This window comes from Chelon labrosus, assembly GCF_963514085.1.
Source record: "Chelon labrosus genome assembly, chromosome: 11".
Classification (NCBI taxonomy): domain Eukaryota; kingdom Metazoa; phylum Chordata; class Actinopteri; order Mugiliformes; family Mugilidae; genus Chelon; species Chelon labrosus.
Window position 1 is genome coordinate 6294110 of NC_140344.1, and position 23202 is coordinate 6317311.

A 23202-nucleotide genomic window follows, 5' to 3' on the forward strand; every position below is an offset into this window, starting at 1 on the left:
AGAAGTGCTGTCATTCTGTTTTGCTTGGAATAACAAAAAAGACCCAATATGGTTTGATTAGATCATTTATGAGTCGATGATTGATTTGTCTTTATTTAATTGTGTGCGGTTATACTGTTAATAAAAATAAAAAATCACCGGAAAGCACTTTTCAGGATATGATTTGGATAACTTTATGGGAAATAAATAAACATGTCACATATCAGACAGCTTACAGCAATAATATATTAAGTTTAAATGAATAAATAAAAGGCTGAAGTGATGCACCTAAAATGTGCTTGCAATATGATACGGAAACATGGAGGAAAAACTAATAAAATCAGCGGCTGTGCTGCACAATGATTAAGTGAAATGAAAATTGCTCATTAAAAGGCTGTGACTCAGACTGACTGATATTTTTCATTGAAGCAGTTTGACTCCAACTGGTGGAAAATAAACCTTTTTTACTGGTTTCTCCCTAGAGACCACCACCACTGTTGCTGAACTCCATCAAGCTGTCTGCACAGCACCGTCTCTGCAGGAACACACAGAGACCTGCCAAGTGTCTCACAAACATGAGACCCCGGCTCATGCTCTCAGAATGACATCATGCAGAACACTGTCATTAAAACACAGTGCAGGCTTATTAAAAGGCGCTATGTCAACATGAACTGTATGTCATGTATGTTAGAGTTATGATCAGGAGTGAGTAAAACAAAGATACACTGATACAGACATGCGCAGTTTGTTTTATCCAGTACCGTGCATTAATACTTTATTCTAGTGGTCCCATTTTACACAGTTTTATGTAGGAAAATATTGCACCAATGTTCACTACCAGTATTACACAGCAGTAGTTATGAGTGACTTTGAAGACAAACCCATACACACAAAATATCTTACATATAAACTATATTGTTTTTTGCACAGTAAGGCAATAATGTATGTTATTTTCACAACAGACTAAGTTACTAAGTTAAACTAACGTACTAGTACATCAAGCAAAGAAATCTATTCGAGTATCTATCTGAGTATATTTTGGTATAAATTTAACCCACAAACACTATAGTGTTTGTTTTTATAAAAAAATATTTTTTATTTCAGAAGGAGCAGTCAAAGTGGGCTGATGAAGAGCTTCAGGCAAAAGGCCACACACCTCCAACTTCACAGGGAGGTAACCATAAAGTCAGATGATCACAGAAGAATGGAAAAGGTAGTTTAATATCTAACTTATTTATTAAAACAATTTATTTCTGTCCCCAGCATGCTGTGACCTGTTGTACTGAAGTGCATCTGGTGTCACCAAATCAACCAGGACTGAAACGTTTTAGGTTTACACTTCAATCTTTTAACTTCATTCTTTTTTGTAATTACATCCTTGTCATAATTTTTCACCAAATAATCATTTATACACAAATACAATTGTATTTTTCATTATACTTGTGATTACTGCGCTATTTGCTAGTAATTTATGAAACAGAACATGCTTTTTCAGGTGTGCTTTTTTCCAAATTCAGCATTAAAATATTACTTTTGGACCGACCCTTTGCACGGGAGTGGGAGCCAAGAGTTAAGGAGCTGAAGCTTGTCAGATGAGGTTTAAGGAAGGAACCCAAAAGTCTCTGTGGTATTGTATGAGTTGATATAATATATCACAAACAGTTGTAGCATCATAAAGAGAAACTGAGTGGAAATATTCTTTAATCAATTTCTATTTCTTTAGTTGTCATGGCCGTAAGAAATCCACTTAATCGCCACATTGTACAACCTTTACTGCTGACGTATGTAAACTCACAGATTGTTTTAATTCTTGCATGTGAATAAATCTACCGATAAACCTGTTTGTATTACCATCCAGTTGTGGATTCATCAGTAGGATGAATGCGTTTCTCCAGGACTCTGCTGCAGTCCTCGGTGGTCTGCTCCCTGTGAGTCAATTCTGTCGGTTTCTGATTGTGGTTTTCAATTTTTCAGCTCTTAAACACGATATACTTTCTAAAGTGTTTTGGGGACATTTTGTCCTTCCAAGATGCTGCTCAGAGCAATTCATCAAACATGAAAGAACGGAAAGTGGCTTTTCCACGTAGTTGAAGCCATTTGAGGTCAAAAGCTCGGACTTTCGTGTGCTTTTGTGAAAATGCTCTTCTGAGTAACGTCATCAAAGAACAAGATTCAACATGTACTCTATGAACTCTATGAGTGTTGCAATTACTGATAAAATCCACTCTGGGCAGAGCAGAAACACTAATGCTTTGATCTGACTGCACATCCAGAAGGATCTAAAATGTGTCAGCTGCTGAATGAAGAGAAAGGTGATAGCAAGTGTTTAACGGCTAGCAGCCCCATGTTGAATGTTAAGAGAAAATGCAGGAAATAGACCGTGAGATGTTATTAAAGGAAAGTTTATTCCACACTCGTGTCTTTTAAACCCACTTCATTCAGTCCATTAAACCTTAGTCACATGTCCGTCCTTCGTTTTCCTCTACAGTTTTTCTTCCTTCTTCTGTCTTATATTGTGCAGATGTTTCATTTGAGAACATCAAAGTCTTCATGCTCTGTCTGTCTGTCTGAAGCTGGGTGAATCACTAATGCACACAAAAAGGAGGCAGACATACAGTACCTCCAGCTGCAAAGGAGAACATCCTCTTTGAGATAAGACTTACATGTAATGTTTATACCAAACTCTGCAGTATCCATTAGCTGTGATTAGACAGCTGATATTTTTCATTCATCTCACAGGAGCATCGTCACACTGGAACAGTTAAAGACGTATACTTTGTCCAAAAAAAACTGCTCGCCAAGATTTTGCTCTTTGTGTTATTTAGGGTTGGTTTAGCCTCATTTCCTCACTTACAGTCTTGATAAGTTAAGGCATTAGAAAAGTCTTGAATTATTGTGTCTGGGAGAAGGATAAGTGCACAATGTTTTCATTGGACCCTGTTGAGAGCAGGGCTGATAGTTTATTATACCCTTTTGAAAAGAAAGTACACCTTTAATGAAACTGGTGTTGTCAGGATGAGGAAGTTAGCTCAGTAAAGACGTATTTTAACTTTACTTTTGACTGTATCTTTGGGTAAAAGCTCTAGAATACTAAAAAGAAAGGAGATACGGCTGTGCTTCATCATTTTTGAGATTTCTTTGGGCTCAACGCAGAGATTTTAATTCATTAAACCCATAAACCTCAAACCAGAATGAGCTCAGAGACCACCAACACACCATCAATCATCATCATCAGCCGTTTCACTTCACAAATCCAACATCTTGGTAATGGAAACATGTTACATCTACCCCAATGCCCAAATATGGGAAACAAACAAAGTTTGGGAAGAAGAAGAAGAAGAAGAAGAAGAAGAAGAAGAAGAAGAACAAGAACAAGAAGAACAAGAAGAACAAGAAGAACAACAATATGTAGGAAAAGAAGAACAACAAGAAGTAGTAGAAGAACAACAGTGAGTAGTAGCAGAAGAACAACAACAGCATGTAGAAGAAGAACAACAAGTAGTAGTAGAAGAAGAAGAAGATGCAGAGGAAGAACAACAAGCAATAGAAGAAGAACAAGGAGTAGTAGTAGAAGAACAACAACACCAGCATGTAGAAAAAGAACAACAAGTAGTAGTAGAAGAAGAGGAAGATGCAGAGGAAAAACAACAACATGTAATAGAAGAAGAACAACAATATGTAGGAAAAGAAGAAGAAGAAGTAGTAGAAGAAGAACAAGAAGTAATAGAAGAACAATGAGTAGTAGTAGAAGAACAACACGTAATAGTAGAACAACAACAGCATGTAGAAGAACAACAAGTAGTAGTAGAAGAAGATACAGAGGAAGAACAACAAGTAATAGAAGAAGAACATGAAAAAGTAGTAGAAGAAGAACAAGAAGTAGTAGAAGAACAATGAGTAGCAGTAGAAGAAGAAGAACAACAACAGCATGTAGAAGAAGAACAAGAACAAGTAGTAGTAGTAGTAGAAGAAGAAGAAGAAAAACATGTAGAACAAGCATAAGTGTATGTGTTTTGTCGTAGGTGCAGTTTTAAACATTGACATCAGTCTAATTTCTCTGAGCAGCATATGAGACCAAAATGATTTATGGATGCCATCTTAAACCATTATTGTCGTTTCAGTACATAGCAACAAAATGAATACCACATTTTTCCAAAAGTCTGTTACAAAAAAACATTTTTTTTCTATTTATTTTTCCTGACAAAGATGAATAGTCACTAATTATGTTTTTCCCCATGTATTCAACCTAAAATGTGCAGCTGCCTGAAATTCTGACAGCTTTTTCACATTTTGTACCAATAAAAACAGCACCTCCAGCATATTTTGCATCGTCCATTATATTTTTAGAAAGTCGAAACTTTACCTGCAATAAAACCACTGATTTTATGTAAAGATGGACAAAGTGGAGTGCTTTGGTACAGCATGATACTTTCGGTGATAAGTGATGGTGCTCATTATTCATTCATGCTGTTTCTTTATAATTATGAGGCTGAAATATGTCAGCTGCTGTGTCTATTGAGCCATTGCCATAATTAATCGCATCCTATTAGCCGACTTTTATTTATGTTTTCTTTTGCACAATGAACATATTTGTTTCATTATTTAGTGTTATTAGATTTTTTACTTTTATTTGGTTCATTAAGTTACTAACGTTAAATCAAAATAATGTAATTCATGTTAGTACTCGGCTAAATTACAGTAAACGAAAACACTATGAGATGGCTTACCTAACATACAATGAACATGTAAATGAGCACCAACCAGTTTTAAGATGAGCCTTTTTGGTTTCTTTGTGTATTATTTCTTATTCTGAACATATATTCTCGGCCACTCAGCAGGTTCTAATTCATCAACATTAAATTTAATTAGGCTAGACTAGTGCTTTAGCTAGACTAAACTAATTAAATTTTTTTCAATTCAATTTTATTTGTATAGTGTCAATAACAATACAAATCGTCTCAAGACGCTTTACAAAAACCCGGCCTGAAACCCCCAGAGCAAGCCTGTAGGCGACGGTGGCAAGGAAAAACTCCCTTTTAACAGGAAGAAACCTTGAGCAGAACCCAGTGGGAGGAGAGGGGAGGGACACACAGCAGTAAACATTCTATATAGTAATAGCACAGAATTGCATGACTAGTAGTAGATAGGAAATTAGAGGGCAAGAGCTCTGTGCCAGAGAAAAGAAAGTGGAGGATGTGAGAGAGGAGAGAGAAGAAAGAAGGAGGACATGTGTTTGGTGCATCGTCCCCCAGCAGCCGAGGCCTATAGCAGCATAACTAAGGGATGGTTTAGTCCAGCCCTAACTATAAGCTTGATCAAAAAGGAAAGTCTTAAGCCTGACCTTAAAAATAGAGTGTCTGCCTCCCGAACCCAAACTGGGAGCTGGTTCCACAGGAGAGGAGCCTGATACCTGAAAGCTCTACCTCCCATTCTACTTTTTGAAATTCTAGGAACCACAAGTAGGCCTGCACTTTCAGACCGAAGTGATCTGTTGGGATGATATGGTACAATGAGGTCTTTAAGATACAATGGAGCTAGGCCTTTAAGGGCCTTGTATGTAAGGAAGAGGATTTTAAATTATATTCTAGACTTTAAAGGGAGCCAGTGAAGAGAAGCTAAAACTGGAGTAATATGATCTCTCTTGCTAATTCCTGTCAATGCTCTTGCTGCGGCATTTTGAATCAATTGGAGGCTTTTTAAAGAGCTATTTGGACAGCCAGACAGTAATGAATTACAATAATCCAGTCTGGACGACACAAATGCATGAACTAGTTTTTCAGCATCACTCTGAGACAGGATGTTCCTAATTTTGACGATATTACGCAGGTGAAAGAAGGCAGTCCTGGTCACTTGCTTTATGTGACATTTAAAGGACATATCCTCATCAAATATAACACCAAGATTTTTCACAGTAGTACTGGAGGAGTAGTACTAAGGTGACTAAACTAAGCTACAACAAATTAGATGCACCCAATTAATTTTGGCTGTCAGAACATTTATTAAACACTGATTCTTTCTGGAATACTATTTTGTTTTTCAACTACATCTGTTTAGTCTGATGAAACCAATTAAAAGTTAAGCATATGCTAAGCGATACAAGCATACAATCATAAAGTCTGTTTTACATTTATTTATTTTTTATGACATCCTACAGCTTAAAGGTAAGCTAAACTATAATAAACATGGCCATCTTAGCTTGGCGCTGTTAGCTAAGATGGCTGTGCAGCTCCACTGAAAACTGCTTCAGTTCACATTGGTTGTCATTTTTTTCTATATATACACTGCCTGGCCAAAAAAAAAAAAGTCGCCACACTTTAATAATTCGTTGGACCGCCTTTAGCTTTGATTACAGCATGCATTCGCTGTGGCAGTGTTTCGATTAGCTTCTGCAATGTCACAAGATTTATTTCTATCCAGTGTTGCATTAACTTTTCACCAAGATCTTGTATTGATGATGGGAGAGTCTGACCACTGCACAAAGCCTTCTCTAGCACATCCCAAAGATTCTCAGTGGGGTTAAGGTCTGGACTCTGTGGTGGCCAATCCATGTCTCATGCTCCCTGAACCACTCTTTCACAATTTGAGCCGCATGAATCCTGGCATTGTCATCTTGGAATATGCCCGTGCCATCAGGGAAGAAAAAATCCATTGATGGAATAACCTGGTCATTCAGTATAATCAGGTAGTCAGCTGACCTCATTCTTTGGGCACATAATGTTGCTGAACCCTGACCTGAGCAACTGCAGCAACCCCAGATCATAGCACTGCCCCCACAGGCTTGTACAGCACTAGGCATGATGGGTGCATCACTTCATCTGCCTCTCTTCTTACCCTGATGCCCCCATCACTCTGGAACAGGGTAAATCTGGACTCATCAGACCACATGACCTTCTTCCATTGCTCCAGAGTCCAATCTTTATGCTCCCTAGCAAATTGAAGCCTTTTTTCTGGTTAGCCTCACTGATTAGTGGTTTGCTTAAGGCTACACAGCTGTTCAGTCCCAATCCCTTGAGTTCCCTTCACATTGTACGTGTGGAAATGTTGTTACTTTCACTATTAAACATAGCCCTGATTTCTGCAGTTATTTTTCTTCGATTTGACAAAATTTTTAAGTGATCGCCGATCACGATCAATCAGGATTTTTTTTTCAACCACATTTCTTCCTCAAAGACGATGGTTACCAATTTTAGTAGTTTCTTCAATCTCCTTAGATGTTTTCTCTGTTTTCTTTTCCAATGATTGGACCCTTGTCAAACACACTAACATCTTTTCCACGACCACAGGATGTGTCTTTCGACGTGGTTGTTTAAGAAATGAGAAGCTACTCATTGCATCAGTTGGGGTTAAAAAACTTGTTGCCAGCTGAAAGATAATCACCCATGCAGTAAATATCCAATAGGAGGCTCGTATCTATTTGCTTAGTGAAATCCAGGTGGTGACTTTTTTATTTTTTTGGCCGGGCAGTGTATTATACATTAGTATTCTTGGATCATTATATTGTTTTTAATAATAACAGGTGTCAACCTAAGTTAAGCTAAGCTAAGTCCAAGATAAGATATAGTAAACTAAACAACAAAACCAAGCTAGGCTTTGCTGACAGAGCTAACATACAATATTCGTAGAACGTGTTTTTTAAGACTGAACAATGTCATTATTTTCCTTTTAATAGCATTACTTCAAGGAGAAAACATCATTAACTAGACTGCTAAAGTAAGCTAAAATTAGCTAAAATTAGCTAAACATCTCTTATCCTGTTTACAATGGCAGCATATTTGTAAGTATCATTATTTAATTCTTATCAAATCTTCAAGTGACAAAGTCAAAGATAAACTGCTTCAAACTGAGCAAAAATAAACCAAAGTGTAATGAGCCAAGATCAATTAACAACATCAGAGCGTTGTGTAAATACTGTACTTCTACTGAAGATTTTAATATCTGGTTGTCTACCTGTAGTTTCACTGTCTAGGTTTGAAATGGTGTCTCAGGTTTGGCTAAAAGCCATAGGACACATAACTTTTGCCATGTTATATATGGCAGATTATCTCATTTCACAGGATAAAGAGAAACCTCCCAAAAAGGTTCCTCCTACGCAGACGTTATGTAATGATGTTGTTAATGTGCTGTGTTGCTCTTTGATGTTGATTTGTTGAAGTTTCTTGGGTGTGTGTGTGTGTGTGTGTGTGCATGTGTGTGTGTGTGTGTGTGTGTGTCCTGGTGGGAATAATGAGTTCCATGGTGTGTGTAGTTTCGTGGGCACATGACGTCGTCCCATGTGAAAGCCTCTGTACAGCCACGTGTTGATCAACTCAGGAGAGGTGCTCTCTCTTCTCTGCCTGATTAAAAGCTGTCATGGATGGCTGCGCCTTCCACCGCGTGCTCACCTTGGAAGTAAAGCGGAGGAAACAAACTCCTTCCTGATCAAGGCAGGAATGTCCACCGACAACATGAAGCATGAGAAGAAATGCAATTTTATTTAACATTTTTGGAGTGAGCACGTTGGGTTTAGGATCCAACATGCTTGTGGCTGATTCAGTGAGCTTCAAGTATTTCAGTATTCATGGCTAATTAGAATCTTCACTTTAATGGTTTGGGATTAGCCGTGATTGGGGCTAACATATTTTCACAATATGCAATATTAATCTCTCCATTTTTCAACATTTTTTGTTCCGATGGTGGAGTCAGAGAATGTGAAGTGACGTGTTGGTGATTTTAGTCCTCGTCTGAACTCCCAAAGCACAACAGTGCCTGGTTCCAATTATTTTGCCTCATGGAATCTGATTCAAAGGGCATATGATACATAAACATCACTGAATGGAAAGAGGATAATTTAGTAAACATTTCAAAAGCACATTCAGTCTGCGTGAAGTCCATTATGAATGGATTTGGACGTACATAATGTGGTCGGCTTGTTTTCATTTCATAGTTATGGCTTTTGTTCTATGGCATTTAAAGGGCCACATCTATGATCCTAAAGTCAACAATAGGAGAGTTCTTTCAACTCCGAAAAAGGAGGTCTGGAAACATGTTTCACTTTGAGTTCATCATGTGCAGACTAACACATGGAAATTTTGAATGTATATTCAAACTTTAAAAGCCCTGCTTATGTTTCTAGTGTTTAAAATGGTCCTGAATTTTGATGTCTCTATATCAAACCATCACAATAATAAAGATGCTATGTAAACACACCAAAACAACCAAAAAGGCTCAAGACAGTGTTGTAACTATTGTTGTACAATGCTGAAAACACAAGAAAAGCGCAACCAAATCATGACCACACTTTCTAAAGTCTCACATAAAATGTAAGAATATCTGGAGCGAAACTGAGACCAGATTAAATGAAGTCACGTTGGCAATGGGCCCAAAATGCCAAGAACAGATCTACATGGAGGGCAGGGGAGACAAATATGTGGCTTTAGAAAAAGAATATTCATTTTGTTGGCTGACGTTAGTGTCTGTGAAATCGAAGCTACTGCAGGATGATTTATTGGCTGTAAGTGCCACATTTTGAACGGAGGCCGAACCTGAAGTAGATGGATTGCTTGTCTGAACTGATTCCATTTGATGCCTGGTGTATGACTGATGCTGTAATCAGTGCTTTTATTGCTGGCTTTCTCATGGTTATGCATTCATGCTGCCCTCAAAGCCTCGACTTCACTATGCTGCTGCAGGCTGGTGAGCTGTGACTGTATGGTTGACAAAGTATGTAACCAAAGTCGTCAAAAATCTTTCCTCATCAGATCACTGCTCTCACTCAAAGCCAAAACACCATTAACAGTGGACTCAGCTGGAAGCTGCCACATCTTATTACAATAACATCAGAATAACTTTCTGAAGATAGAAAATTATGAAAAGGTAACTAAGCTAAATTTCATCAGAAATGGGGGTCTTTTATAAATTATTTCAGATCCTTGTTAACACTGCCTGCTGACTAATTGGGTATGATATTTGGAGGGTCGTTATTTTTTTTTTTTTAAATGTATGTATTATATTACTATTATTTATTATGTCTTCTTTTAATCCATTATGCGCCATTAGCTGTGTAAATGTGCATACAAACATTTGGTTATTTAATTTTGTACAGACACATGTTCAGCAGTTTTGTAGTTCTAATGTCCTACTTGTCAAATAACAAAACTATGAGTTGGAATGTATAGGGTTATTTATTTATTTATTTATTTAAAAAGATCAGAATAACTCCAGCAGGCTAAGAAATACATTTTTGGGCTGATCAAAAAACACATTATATGGAGGAATAATAAAGAAAAAGGAAAAATAAGAATAACCAAGATCATGACATTTCCCTATAACAACCAGCAACCGCAAATGAAGCTGACGGAGGTCAAGTTCCTCAAAAGTCTCCTTGAGGTTTGCTCCAAAAGTGAGATAGTTACATTTTGAGGAAGGTGGACGCCAGGCTGCGGAGTAGGATCTGGAGCTACAGCGCAGAAGTCACGCACAACATCGTTACATAAAATCAGTGGTTACAACTTAGCACCTTCTAAGTTGTAACTCATTATTTTTACTCATTATTTTTTTTACTCATTCTTCTGACTTTGGTGCAGTCATGTTAAAAAGCTTGTTTTACCGTGGGAACTAGGGATGTAACAACCGATATGAATCGGAAATCGGTTTTGATTTAAAAGATGTGAGTGCATCGATACACAAGCCCCTGGACCGATCTAAATGTACCACGAACCGGTCGATGGCCCGATTACAAAGTTATGAATCGGGTTATTACCGTAATTTCCAGACTATAAGGCGCACCTGAATATAAGCCGCACCAGCTAAATTTTGGGGAAACTACAGATTGTTCCATATATAAGCCGCACCCGACTATAAACCGCACCCAAGCCGCTGGTGTTTTAATGTTTAATTACCGTAAGGGTTTCTTCTAGCACGGAGGGGATTGTCGGGACAGAAATGACTGTTTGGAAACGCAAAGCGTCCCATTTATTTACATTTGAGAAACACAATAAATCTTTCAATCAATCGATCGATCAAACTTTCACATCTTTGACATTACAAACAGCATTCATGCAGTGCACAAATAATACAATGGTGCGCTCCTAGCGCACTTCCTGCAGTCATAGTACCGTAGTAGTGCAGTATAACAAAAAACAAAGCTTACAACGCTTGACGAGGCAATAACGTTAAATGGCTAAATTTAATTTGTTTGTAAAAGTGCTTGCCTGTAACACGGCAGCAAAAGTGCAGTAACCCGGCTGATCAACTAAATAACCAGCATCTTTTTCGAACACAGCCAACACAGCAGTAAAGGTGCAGTAACACGGCCGTTTACTGTATCAAAATAACCAGCCTACTATACCAGAAAAGTCAGCCAGACCGATCGCCTTTAACTTAAAAGCAGCTCTCGTACTGCATTTGGACTCACTTGGTTTGTTTTGCTCTCGTTACCTGGCGCAAACTGTCTGTCTTGCTCCTGCGCTTCCATGATAGTGCGCCCCTGGTGACCGTTAGCTGTAAAAATCCATAATTCGTTGTAGCCTATAAACCGCAGGGTCCAATGCAAGTGACAAAAGTAGCGGCTTATAGTCCGGAATTTACGGTATATCAGCAATACAGCTGGAAGCCCCGCTTGCTTATTCTCTTTCTCTCTCTCTTTCCCGCAAAAACCTCGCGAGACTCTATTAAACTTATCACTATGAAGGTAAACAATATCACATTTTTAGGATTGATTTAAGATCATTCATAATGTAAAATGTCTACTTTAAACAAGGAACTATATCGGATTACTCTCTAGGCAATTGAATCAGGTCAACTGGACTTGGTTTTTGTCTGTGTCTGCGGGCTAGTCAGACTTGCCTGCTAGTCTCTCGAACTGATGAAGCCACTTGGATAAGGAGCGAAACGTCTTCACAGACAAAAACCAATTCCAGTTGACCTGATTCAATTGCCTAGAGATGCCTTTGACCTGGACAAATGAGTATTTGCACAGACTCATCGGATTACATCATATTGCACTAGATCGTACCGAATCGTACCGAATCGGATCGGATCGGATCGGATCAAATCCTACCGAATCGAATCGAATCGGTTGTTTTTAAAATGTATCCTTCCTGAATCGTTTCGCACCCCATGTATCTAGATACGTATCGAATCGTCTTATATTGGAGAGAAGCACACCCCTAGTGGGAACCTTTGGAAACATGGATGTTGCAAGAAATACAAATGAATCACAGTATCAACCAATGAAATGCTGACATGTTCTATATGAAAATTACATACAGTTTCATCTTGCACGAAATGGTCTGCACTCAGCAATGTATTAATCTGGTTTCTCGTTATTTTATACATCTGAAAATGAATCTTTTTTTCCTGGCACCAATGTATTTCCATATAATCAGTCTATGAAGAATAGCACAAATGCCCATAGATGGCAGCAAGACTACAGTTACAGTGTTAAGAGTAGAAGCAGAACAATAGGTTTAGTCAGACATGACCTTTGAGGAACCTGTGAGGGAGGAGGGTGAGACAGAAAAGACATATATAAGCACAAGAGGATAGAAAGGGGTAAAACGGATAGACTGAGGGAATTGAGGGGAGATAGAAAGCTTTATTGGAAAAGGGAGAGGTGTGAGAGAGAGGTAAAGAGCTCTTAGCACACAGACAGTGAGAGAGAGAGAGAGAGAGAGAGAGAGAGAGAGCGAGAGAGAGAGAGAGAGAGAGAGAGAGAGAGAGAGAGAAGAGAGTAGAGAGGGAGCTTGTTTTCCCCTTTCTCCTCGCCCTCTGGTTTTAAAAGCGAAACAGATCTTTTTAACACAGGGGAGGGTGGGTGGGGGGCAGTCCTGTACTTCCAACCCTGCCTGGACTATAAGAAGTATTTAGTGTGCTGACTTTAACCCAAATACCAGACACAACACAGAGCTGCAGCCAGAGAGCCATCTGAGGACCTGACAGAACACAGGCATGAACGACATCAAGCTGGCCCTGCTGGGAAGCCAGGGGGCTGGGAAATCAGGTGAGAGCCTAGAGCTGGATTTTGTTTCAGACATAATGGAACAAATAAGTAGTTCTTTCAGGTTTGATTTGAGTAAAGATATGAAAAAAATTACAGGTAAATCTGTAATGTTATGTTTATTAGATGTAGTGACGAACGACAGTCTGTTACAGGAGAGGAGGCATCAGTTAAACTGCTCGTTTTACCATCCAGACACTAAAATGTGTTGCTTTAATTTAAACTGAAAGCCACTCCAGTGACTCTCTGATTGTATTTAATTTAATTTTAATGCAGTATGTAATGTACTCTTTTGAAGTGGGTTGCAATCTATGAATCAATTCCTTATTTTCTGTGATTGATAATATGTGTCTCACTTTCTTGCTTAATCAAATCTAATCATTTGGTTTATGGATTTCACAACATAGTGAAAATGATGTTGAGTCAAATACTTGCTAATTCCAAATTTAAGGTGATATGCTTAATTGTGTTTTGCTCAGGGGAAAAAAACAGAGATATACATTACAAAACGGTGTAAAAATGAGAAAATGTTGTAAACCAACACTCTGGAGAAGGTACAAACTCAGCCTGAAGAATTCCAATATATATATATATATATATATATATATATATATATTAATCAAAATTGTTGCTGTTCTACACTACTCACTGGATTTATCATTGCAGCTGCCATAAGATAGCGTTCCACCCTGTCACAAATGAGTTAAATTAAATTTGATCCCAAGCTGCCGTATGAAGAAATCCTTTGTTAAGGTGTAATAACACTCCTTCCTGAGGCTGGCTAAAATGTATATAATGAGATTGTAAACACTTGATACTAGACACAGGACTGTGTGTCTGTCTGTGCATGATCCTGCTCTTCGTATTTTGGGGGTATTTCATCTTATCAGAGTCTCCGCATAAACAACTACTGAAGCTTGCTTTAGAGATAACTTAACAAATCTACTATAAACAGTACTGAGGCTCCTGTACGTTACAATAACTGCTCCACAATGTGATAGATTTATGTAACATCTGTTCCAAGAACAAGTTAGTCCTCTGAGATTTGTTTCTTGTAACTTTAGAGTCAAAAATTAGTTGATACCGCGTACAGTAGGCTTTACTAAATATCTACTGAATGACGAGCATGTCTCTTTTTTTATCCTACTATTCTACTATTTAGATAAACATGCGCAGAAGGACTGGATGCTGAAATCTTGAAAATTTTTAACAAGAGAGAATCGAAATGAAGCAGTGTTGGGTTGTGTAGTGGCTTACTTGTCAATTAGCTGAAGACCCAGTTGCGTGCCAGGTGGTACGTAAATTGATTCTTGACCTTGTAAACTACACTCATGACGACGTATGAATTTAATTTGCAAAAAAAAAACTTTGAGAAAACATTAGACGAACAATCGATTAATGTGAATTCCTAATCACGGTTAATAATGTGTCTGATAGCCAGAACTGAGCCAACGAAATCTCCCACCTGCTGAATACATATCTACAGACATGTCAGCAATTTGGTAGAAGTGCTGCTGCAAATGCACTGCTGCTGTCATTAGCCTACATTAGTGTCTGGTTTCGCTTGGTAATGAACTGCTCTAACACAACAAAATAGTTCATTCAGCCTATTTACTGTATATTATATTGTGTCTACAAAGCATGGGTACACTTAGGATGTTTTTTATGTTTTTGCCATCACTGTGTGGAAGCAGCATGTTCTTTAGCAGCAACAAACTTCTCCCTTTTCCTCCTTTGGTTTACTATTACATAAGCAGACAAAAAAAACAACTATGGATTACTGACTTAATCCATTAAGGTCTAATAGTTTAACCAAAACATTCATTCATTCATTCATTCATCTTCTGTACCCGCTTATTCCTGTTAAGGGTCGACACCTTTCAGAGCACAGCAATCTGCAGTACAGAGAAAAGTGCAAAGCTGCAGCTTGTAAAAACCAAAACAATGAAATTAAACTCACCTCCAGAGAATCTTTGCCGTAGTTAAATTAAAACTCCTATGTCACGGGGCCTATTTCAAGGACAGAAAAGGGGAAGCTCGTCATAGACGTTCAATCAGTGAATCATCCTGCGTGCTCTATGTTGCTTGGTTCATGTTGAAATGAACTAGATCAGGCCTTTGCTTTATTGCGGTGACAGTTAGTGTCACTTACTACTACTTTACCTGCCTAACTATTGCGAGATAAAGATGTGTTTTGGAGCTGATTTTTACCAATGTACTTTCCTTGGACTTTCAACTCATCATACTTATCATGTCATCATACCTCACATTTGCCAGGTCAGACACAGTCCAGAATGTATTTTTAAACTGAGGTGAAAAACGGTGTCTAGGCAGAGAGCGGGGGAGTTACAAGACCCTTGTTGCTGCTCAGGGTCTTGTTGCATTTATCAGTATTCAAACTCTGTGGTGGTGGTTAAGACTGACTGGCTCTGTGCTACATTCAGTCCTCATGAAACAATGGGAAGTCTCAATTCTCCGTGCCTGGAAGAAAAGCGTTACTGTGGAGATGCTGTCGTCTCTTGAGGGTGTACGTGAATGCCTTTGTCCATTTAATATGTTTCTTTTTGTAGTCTTTGCTTCTCAGCTTTTTGCCTTGTGCATGTATCAGTCATTCCATGAAGGTGGCCACTAAAGAATTCCTTTCGAGTTTACTGTCTTTTTCCAGTGTGCATGCATGAGTGACTTGCCGTAGGTATCCAATATTTGTGTGTCCCTGTAGCCCAAGTATAACCTCTCTACAACCCCTCCAGAGGCCCGCCACCAGCAACAAGCCTCCAGAGTTCAGCACTTGAAACTTCAGCTTTTAATTGAAAGTGATTGTCTGCGGGACCAAAAGCGACCCGGTCAGTCCGTTTTATGTGTTGCTTGCAGTAAAGAGGCAAAGCAGAGGGAGAAATATAAAGATTGAGCTTGCCAAGTGTGCACACAGACCTTCCAGCAAAGCCACGCAACCTCTTTCATGTGAGGCTACAGTTTCACCGCACCAATCCCAGACTGTTGGCACTGCTGGGTTGAATACGGGTCCTTTACAACCACCTCCACCCCCCACCCACCACCACTGCTGCCACCTGTAAGGGATGAGAGTGTGACGATGCCATGATCCATTACCTTGTTTTTCATTTCTTCTGGTTCCTCAAGCTGTCCTTGTGCGGTTCCTGACCAGACGCTTCATCGGCGAATACGCCTCGAACGCCAGTAAGTGTTTCCAGATTTGATGAAAGTGGCGCTTTGATGAGGGTTTGGTTTTTGGTCCTGGAGAAACATGCTCGTCTACAGACACCTTGGATATTGCTGCTCAGTCACTTAGAGAAATTTGTATAAATTTCAGTTGAGCGTTCATGTGCTTAAAGGAACACTTTGTACTTTTGGGAGCTTTTTTTTTATTTTTTGCTGAGAGTTAAACATCAAAATGAGGAGTCTTTTTTGTGTTTCCCCCATTGCCAGTATATTTGTGCCAAGCTAAGCTAAACTGCCCTGACTGTAGTTATATATGATTGATATAAACACATAGGGGCACCCTTCATCTTGGCATAATTCAATTACTTAACATAAGTATCTGAAAAAGCTCATTTTGATTAATGTGACATAAATCAATTATTTGTTGTTCATTTCTGACTGTTTTGAATTTTCCTCACAGACTCCCTGTACCACAAAAGGATGTCAATTGATGGCAGGCAGCTGAATCTGGAGGTGTTTGACCCCTGCTCTCAGGTACAGCATATCTCAAACACACACTTATAACTTAAGCAAAAGAGAATCTGAGACTAATGAGAAAAAGAACAAAAAAACAACCCCCTTGTGCTGTAAAGGTAATATTCTAGTATTATTTTGTTTCAGTGATGGTCATTACAGCAGACCACAACCAACATTCACCTGTGTCTGTCACCGTCTATTATAAATGCATGTAAAAGGGTTTCAGCTAGCAGCAGTAAAACACTGGGTGGATTTAGAACAGCTGGGGAAGCTGTGGTACGTCTGTGACCTTGAGAAAGTCGTAGTCATATATTTACCTCTGGTCGGCACGTGCGCGATCCGTGCAGCACTTAAAGTTGGGAATCCAAAAGGTTTATGAGAGCGTCCTGAGGCGATGTATGCCAGAGGTTGTCTCTTTGAAGAAGGGAGCCATATAACTTGCTCACTTCTCCTTCAACATTACTAAAGACCTAAGAGGTCTCGCGTTAGTGTTTTATTAGAATACCCCTAGGCTCTGAAGAACAAGGACTGGTCATTGTCTTTTTGTCAGTTAAACTCACTCTAATGCCACCCTTACAGAAGGAACGCTGAGTCAATATCCTGCCCTTCTGAATTGGACTGCAGAAAGAAACAGAGTGAATGAAGAGAAAATGTCTCAGTGGGGTTTAATAGTGCTCCGACGTGTCCCTGGGCCTCATGTCCTTTTCACTGTGTTTATGTCGCCTCAAGGTCAGAAAAACATGTTTTTCTGGTGTTGTTTAAGTTTTTCACTGACATGCTCGCAAAATGTGTGAAATACAGTTTGAGACCAAGCATGTAATTTCTGTAAGTTGCCATGAATTTTTGTTTAACAGGTTTACCAGAGATGTGCTGCTGTTGACAAATGTATTCATTTTTACGCCATGGCCGCGTGGTCTCGTCCATCCTCTTGTATTTAGGTTAACTGGTCAGGAGCACCTTGAAGGAACTCAACAATGAGCTGATTAGTATTAGGTGGTCAAGTGTCATCGTTAATTGACTTACAGGGCAAAATGACAAAAAGGTCAAAGGCCAACTTCCCTGTAATAATATAAGGATCTGCAAAAACACAATTCTCAAATTCAGTTTTCATTACATTTAATAAATGGATTTGGATAGACTGGAGGATTTTAAAGTAAATATTATCGAGTGTAGCATACCGGTGACATCGTACTTCCAGCTCAAAATAAGAAAAAGGCAAGGTTAAAAAAACATTTCTAACAGTGTTAGCATCTGCATCCATTAGGGCAAACTGGGTTAAATTTAATTAATGTGACAGAAGCCAAAGCCACGATGTCTAAAAGAAAACGTGTATAGAAAATTGATTTTGACTATTTCTGTCTGCTAGACTGTGAAAACAAACCAGATAGCCCATATACTGTGGAGCCCAAATTACAAAATAAAAGCACGCGTTTTTCTTGGCAGAGCTCAGAGGCCAGGTGTATACTGGAGGAGCCAGTGGACTGGGCCGATGGCTTTGTGGTGGTGTACAACATCAGCGACCGCACTTCCTTCATCAACGCCAAAAACATCCTGAGGCAGATTCGGGAAGCACGTGTGGAGAACTGCAAAGGGTGGGAAATAACATGACACTGTTTGGACTTAGAAACTATTTCTGGTAACTTAGAGTTGTTTCAGCACTGTGAAGGTACATCAAACATATTTAAAGCAAAATATTGTTTTGGAACTTCTCTTCAATTTGACAAAGGGATAAAACCCCAAATGTCAGCTAAACAAATAGATGTTTAGCCGATTTATTTTAGTGCTAATTGTCTCCATATGAATGTTTGCACCATAACTGCTCAACATGTAAATAGGAAACTATGTCAATTCATGAGATATGTAATTGTAACAAGAGTTAAAACTTGTTTCCACCGTCCCCAAACGTCCAAAAAAATCAGCCATCGCAGGTTTAAAGTTACCTTCAGTGTCCATTTAAAACATTTAAATAATCAAAAGAACAAACCAGAATGATGTACCTTTACCATGTAACCCTAACTTGATGCAAACACTATAGGAAAACAGAACAAAACAAGTATTGTTGCCCTGGTTCCTTTGAAGCTGAACACAGATCTTCATGCACTTCTGAGTTTGAGGAATGCTGGGAGTCCTGACTGGCCCTGGCAGACTCAAACTGATAAATGATTCATGGCGACGAGCGAGGGATTCACTGTGAACCTACAGGCATTTAGTTAATTTGGAGTGCAGAGAAATGGGCCATTCACATCCATCAAGCTGCCTGGCCTGTGCCAAGCCGTCCCGATAACGTGGAGGGAAGAGATGAGTAGTGTAGTGACAGGTATGCAGATCAGTAGTTGCCGGTGGAGATAAGGAGTGGAAATATTAGATTTTGTGTACATAAATCAAATGCAACCAGCCGAAAATATCTGCTTTACAGTCAGAGGGGAGAGTAAGTTTATAACTGGGAGAGCGCCGGGTGTGTTGGTTTGCCTGAAAACAGCCCAGACCTAATTTGGAAGTCGAGCATATAAAAAGGTTCTACATGAGTAAATCTGAAAGCAAGCTAAAGTAAAACTATACATCATGAGCGTAGGCTAAATGAAGAAAAACTGCACAGATAAATTAATATAATGAAACAGAAAGCTGCACACTGCAATGTTATGAAGTGATGCTGCATTCCTTTAACCATTTAAAGTCCCCTAAAGTTTCTTTTTGTAGAGTAGTCCTCCATTATAAAATAGTTCTGGGAGCTCACTGTGAGCAAATGGTCATTTTCCAGGACAACTCTCTTTCAGGGAGACGGACGTTCCAGTGTGCCTGGTGGGCAACAAGCAGGACCTGTGCCACGCCCGGCAGGTGCGTGAGGACGAGGGCCGCTGCCTGGCGCAGGAGAACCGCTGCCACTTCCAGGAGGTCTCAGCAGCCGAGAGCTACCAGGACATCGCCAACCTCTTCACACAGCTCATCAGGCAAGTGATGGAGCACCTGAAGTACCGAGCCGATCGGCGTCGCTACAGCGGCTCCAAGTCCATGGCCAAACTCATCAACAATGTGTTTGGCAAGAGGAGGAAGTCGGTGTGATTGGCTCGGGGAAGTGAGCGGTTGATCAGCCGCATGGACTGGGATGTTAGTGCTGATGATCGTTATGATCTCACATGCTGGGTCAGAAAACTGTTATGGACAGTGGTGAAAACACTAACCTTGTGTACATATAGTGAGCAACGCTGTCGTGCCTAATGGGTTCACAGTTACAAAATCTACAGGCAAATATCAGCCTTGTGAACATGTTTGGCAAATTACTTGCACCGGTTTCCACTGAACAGCTATTTAGAAAGAGCTTATGATGTTTTAGTGATTCAAACAAAGCAGATTATTCACCATTTCATGGGTTTCCAGGACAAGAAAGCATGAAAACATATTCAGTACCTAACGATTAGCTTTTATTCAGCCTTTTCTGGCTAATTGGACCTTGATTCAGTTACAGCCTGTGTTTGGCCGCATATTCCAATGTGTCAGATGTATGAAAGTATTGCTGAATGTTCAAGGGCCTTTTACAAATCAGATTTCAGCATCAGACTGACAGATTTCACAGATGGTGATTTGACGGTGTTAGACTTTCAGGAGCGCTGATAACTCACCTGGTTGAGAGGCCCTATGAACTGTGGGTATATTCCTCATTGCGCAATACAAACACAGGGAAAGGATGATTGATAGAGTGCATCTACAAAACATAAGAGGTTATGACCTTTGTGTGTGTGTAAAGGTGTGCTGGGGGAGAATATTGAGTCTCAAAGTATACTAAATCTGATGAAAGACCAACTAAACCTGACAAAAAGAATGAAACCAAACATACAGTCTCTGCTTTCAAAACTTTACAGGTTTGTGCACAGTTCAAACCTTTCCAATCATAATATCTGGCTTGTTTATGGCCACTGAATCTTTTTTTAAATCTAAATGCTGAAACAAGCTCTGATTGGCTGTGATCAATCTCCAATTTTTCCCTCATCACACAGTTCATCTGCTCATCGTGCAGCCATGTCACAACACGGTCGGCATGCCAGACCTATTAGCTGCTGATTAGCCAGTGACAGTGAAAAGTTCTGGCCAAATATTTGTTCAGGATTCACCGCAGTCGACCTCATCAGAGCGCTCGCAGCATGTTACCAACTGCTGGCCAACGCTGCAGCATGCCGAGTGAAAACATCAACATATGCATGATCCTGAGGATACCACACTCAAACCGTACTGTACTTAAAGCACGTCCTCTCTCTGTGATTGGTTCAGTTGATTGGACCACCACGGCGTAAAACTCAGCAGGTTTCTACAGTCCAGTGTTGTGCAGCCCGCTGCTCACCATGTTTTATATTTAAGATGAGGAAAAAGACTGTCAGTTTATTAATCATCATGTATAGTTTTAAAAAAAAAATTATATTCATAGTAATGCTACACTTTGGAAGCCATAACGTTTGTTTTAGTTTATTACGGTTGTCATGGGAATCCTCTCTAAAATCACTCCCCAGAATTCATGCACAACACAATTATTAATATGTTAAAAGAATCCTGTTTGTAGCAAAAGTCTGAGAAGAAGGATTCCAATTAAATTGAAAAACAGATTGTTTGCCTAATTAAACTACAACAAAAGGTTCAAACTTGAGAACCGACGAGTACGGCCTTCATTAGTGAGATTCCAGCCTTCTTCATGATGACAGATCGGACCCTCCTGTGCATGGACGACGGCCGTCCAGCACCAATCTGTGGAGAGATGTTCAGCTACGCTACACAGGCAATTCTTTGCAGCTGCTCTTTGCTGTGTGGACAATCCCAAACTTGCCTACACAGTGCCATCTACACATGCTACATTTCATATCAATAATCGCCAAGCTCCTTTTCACGTTCTTTCACAAAGTTCTGTCTTGCTGTTTTGTGCTACTCTGCGAGCAACATCTGCTTTCCACAGATCGTCTCTTTGTTTTTTCAGCGACCTGTGTTTCATATCATGTGTCTTGTGGCTTCTGTTATTTTATTATGCAGCCTCTAATAACTTCCAAACCACTGCTGCAGCGTGTTTCAGCTGGAGTTCAGAAGGCTACTAGTGCTCTCTTTAAGTTTCTTACTTCTTCATTAAATTAGATACAGTGATGCAAACTCGCTTCTGTTTCAGGGGTCACAGGTAAATGGACTTTTGTTGAACACTTTGATTTAAACATAGTACAGTCAATGTAAAATTCTAGCGATAATACACAGGAATGTAGCCAGTCTTGTTGTTCATATACTGAATGTATTTTGTACATATTCACTGATGCATGTAATATGATAATTCTTGTATTTATTTGTGTCCAAGAAGAAATATCCTCAACATGAACCGTACTTCAAACACATACCGAGTAAGGCCGTGAACTCAGTCACAGTGTTTTTATTGTTGGATGCAGTTATGTCACAATGATGCTGTACAGAAAGAATGTACCACACATCATGAGAAAAAAAAAAACCTCCACGTATACAGTGTTGTGCATGAATGTTCTTTTTGTAAATACTGTAAAAACATCAGTTGTTCCAGAGGAAATTAAAGTTAAACATTAAAGCTTAATAAGAGGGCTGCTTCAGCTCTCCAGAGAGGCCGCCGTGTCACTTTGAGCTTAACTTTAATTGGATGACCGTGAGAGGAGGCGTTTATCTGAAACCATCAGAAAAAGAGGAATTTCCTGTGTGTATTTACTGAAAATAGCGCCTCTGGAAGCAGGAGAAGCAAGAAATGCACCATTGTTTTAATGAATCTTGGCTTCTGAAACGAAGCAATGATCCCAAACCTTTCCACTAGGTGGCAGCACAGATACCTTTTAACCTTCTTCCACAGACGTTTTGAAAAACGACAGTTGCACTCTATGTAAAGGAGGTCCTACTGCTCTGCATCCTAGTTCACTGTCATATTGGGACACTATGCAGCTGTGCAATAATTAATTCAACAAATACAAATATTTGACAACAAACAATAAGAATGAATGAAACAAACGAATGAAAAATTAACTCTATTCTACAGGTAAGTGACAAATTCAAGGGAAACCGACCAAAAGAGACACTGATCAAGCATAACATTATGACCACTGACAGGAGAAGTGAATAACACTGACCATCTTGTAACTATACAATGTTCTGCTGGGAAACTTTTAGAAGTAGATGTGGATGTTACTTAGACATGTACCATCCACCTAGAACAGACCAGGCACCCCCACCCATAGCAATGACACTACTTGATGGCAGCAGCCATCCCCAGCAGGATGCAGCCTGACACAGACACACACACAAAAACACTTTAGGAACAACTAAAAAAAAAAAACATGAAGAACAGCACAAGGTGTTGACCTGGCCTCCAAATTCACTAGATCCCAAACTGATCAAGTATCTGTGGGATGATCCACAGAAGGCTCATGTCCATTCTCTGATGATTCACAACAGTTTTGGAGGCACAAGGGAGACGCCATATTAGGAAAGCGGTCATAATGTTATGCCTGATCGGGATGGAGGACTGAGCTTCAATGGTAAACCAAACTAAGTTCCATCCTTGTAACAAAGTATGA

General features: G+C 39.4%; 1 protein-coding gene across 1 annotated transcript; it reads left to right on the forward strand.

Moving 5' to 3' along the window:
* Positions 1-12906: 12906 nt before the first annotated feature.
* Positions 12907-23202, forward strand: rerglb (RERG/RAS-like b; the record flags this gene model as incomplete). Its single annotated transcript, XM_084555652.1, has 5 exons — positions 12907-12958; positions 16094-16150; positions 16593-16666; positions 18092-18240; positions 19423-23202. The coding sequence occupies 5 exons, from the start codon at positions 12907-12909 to the stop codon at positions 19706-19708; spliced, it is 618 nt and encodes a 205-aa protein (XP_084411778.1). The 3' UTR covers positions 19709-23202.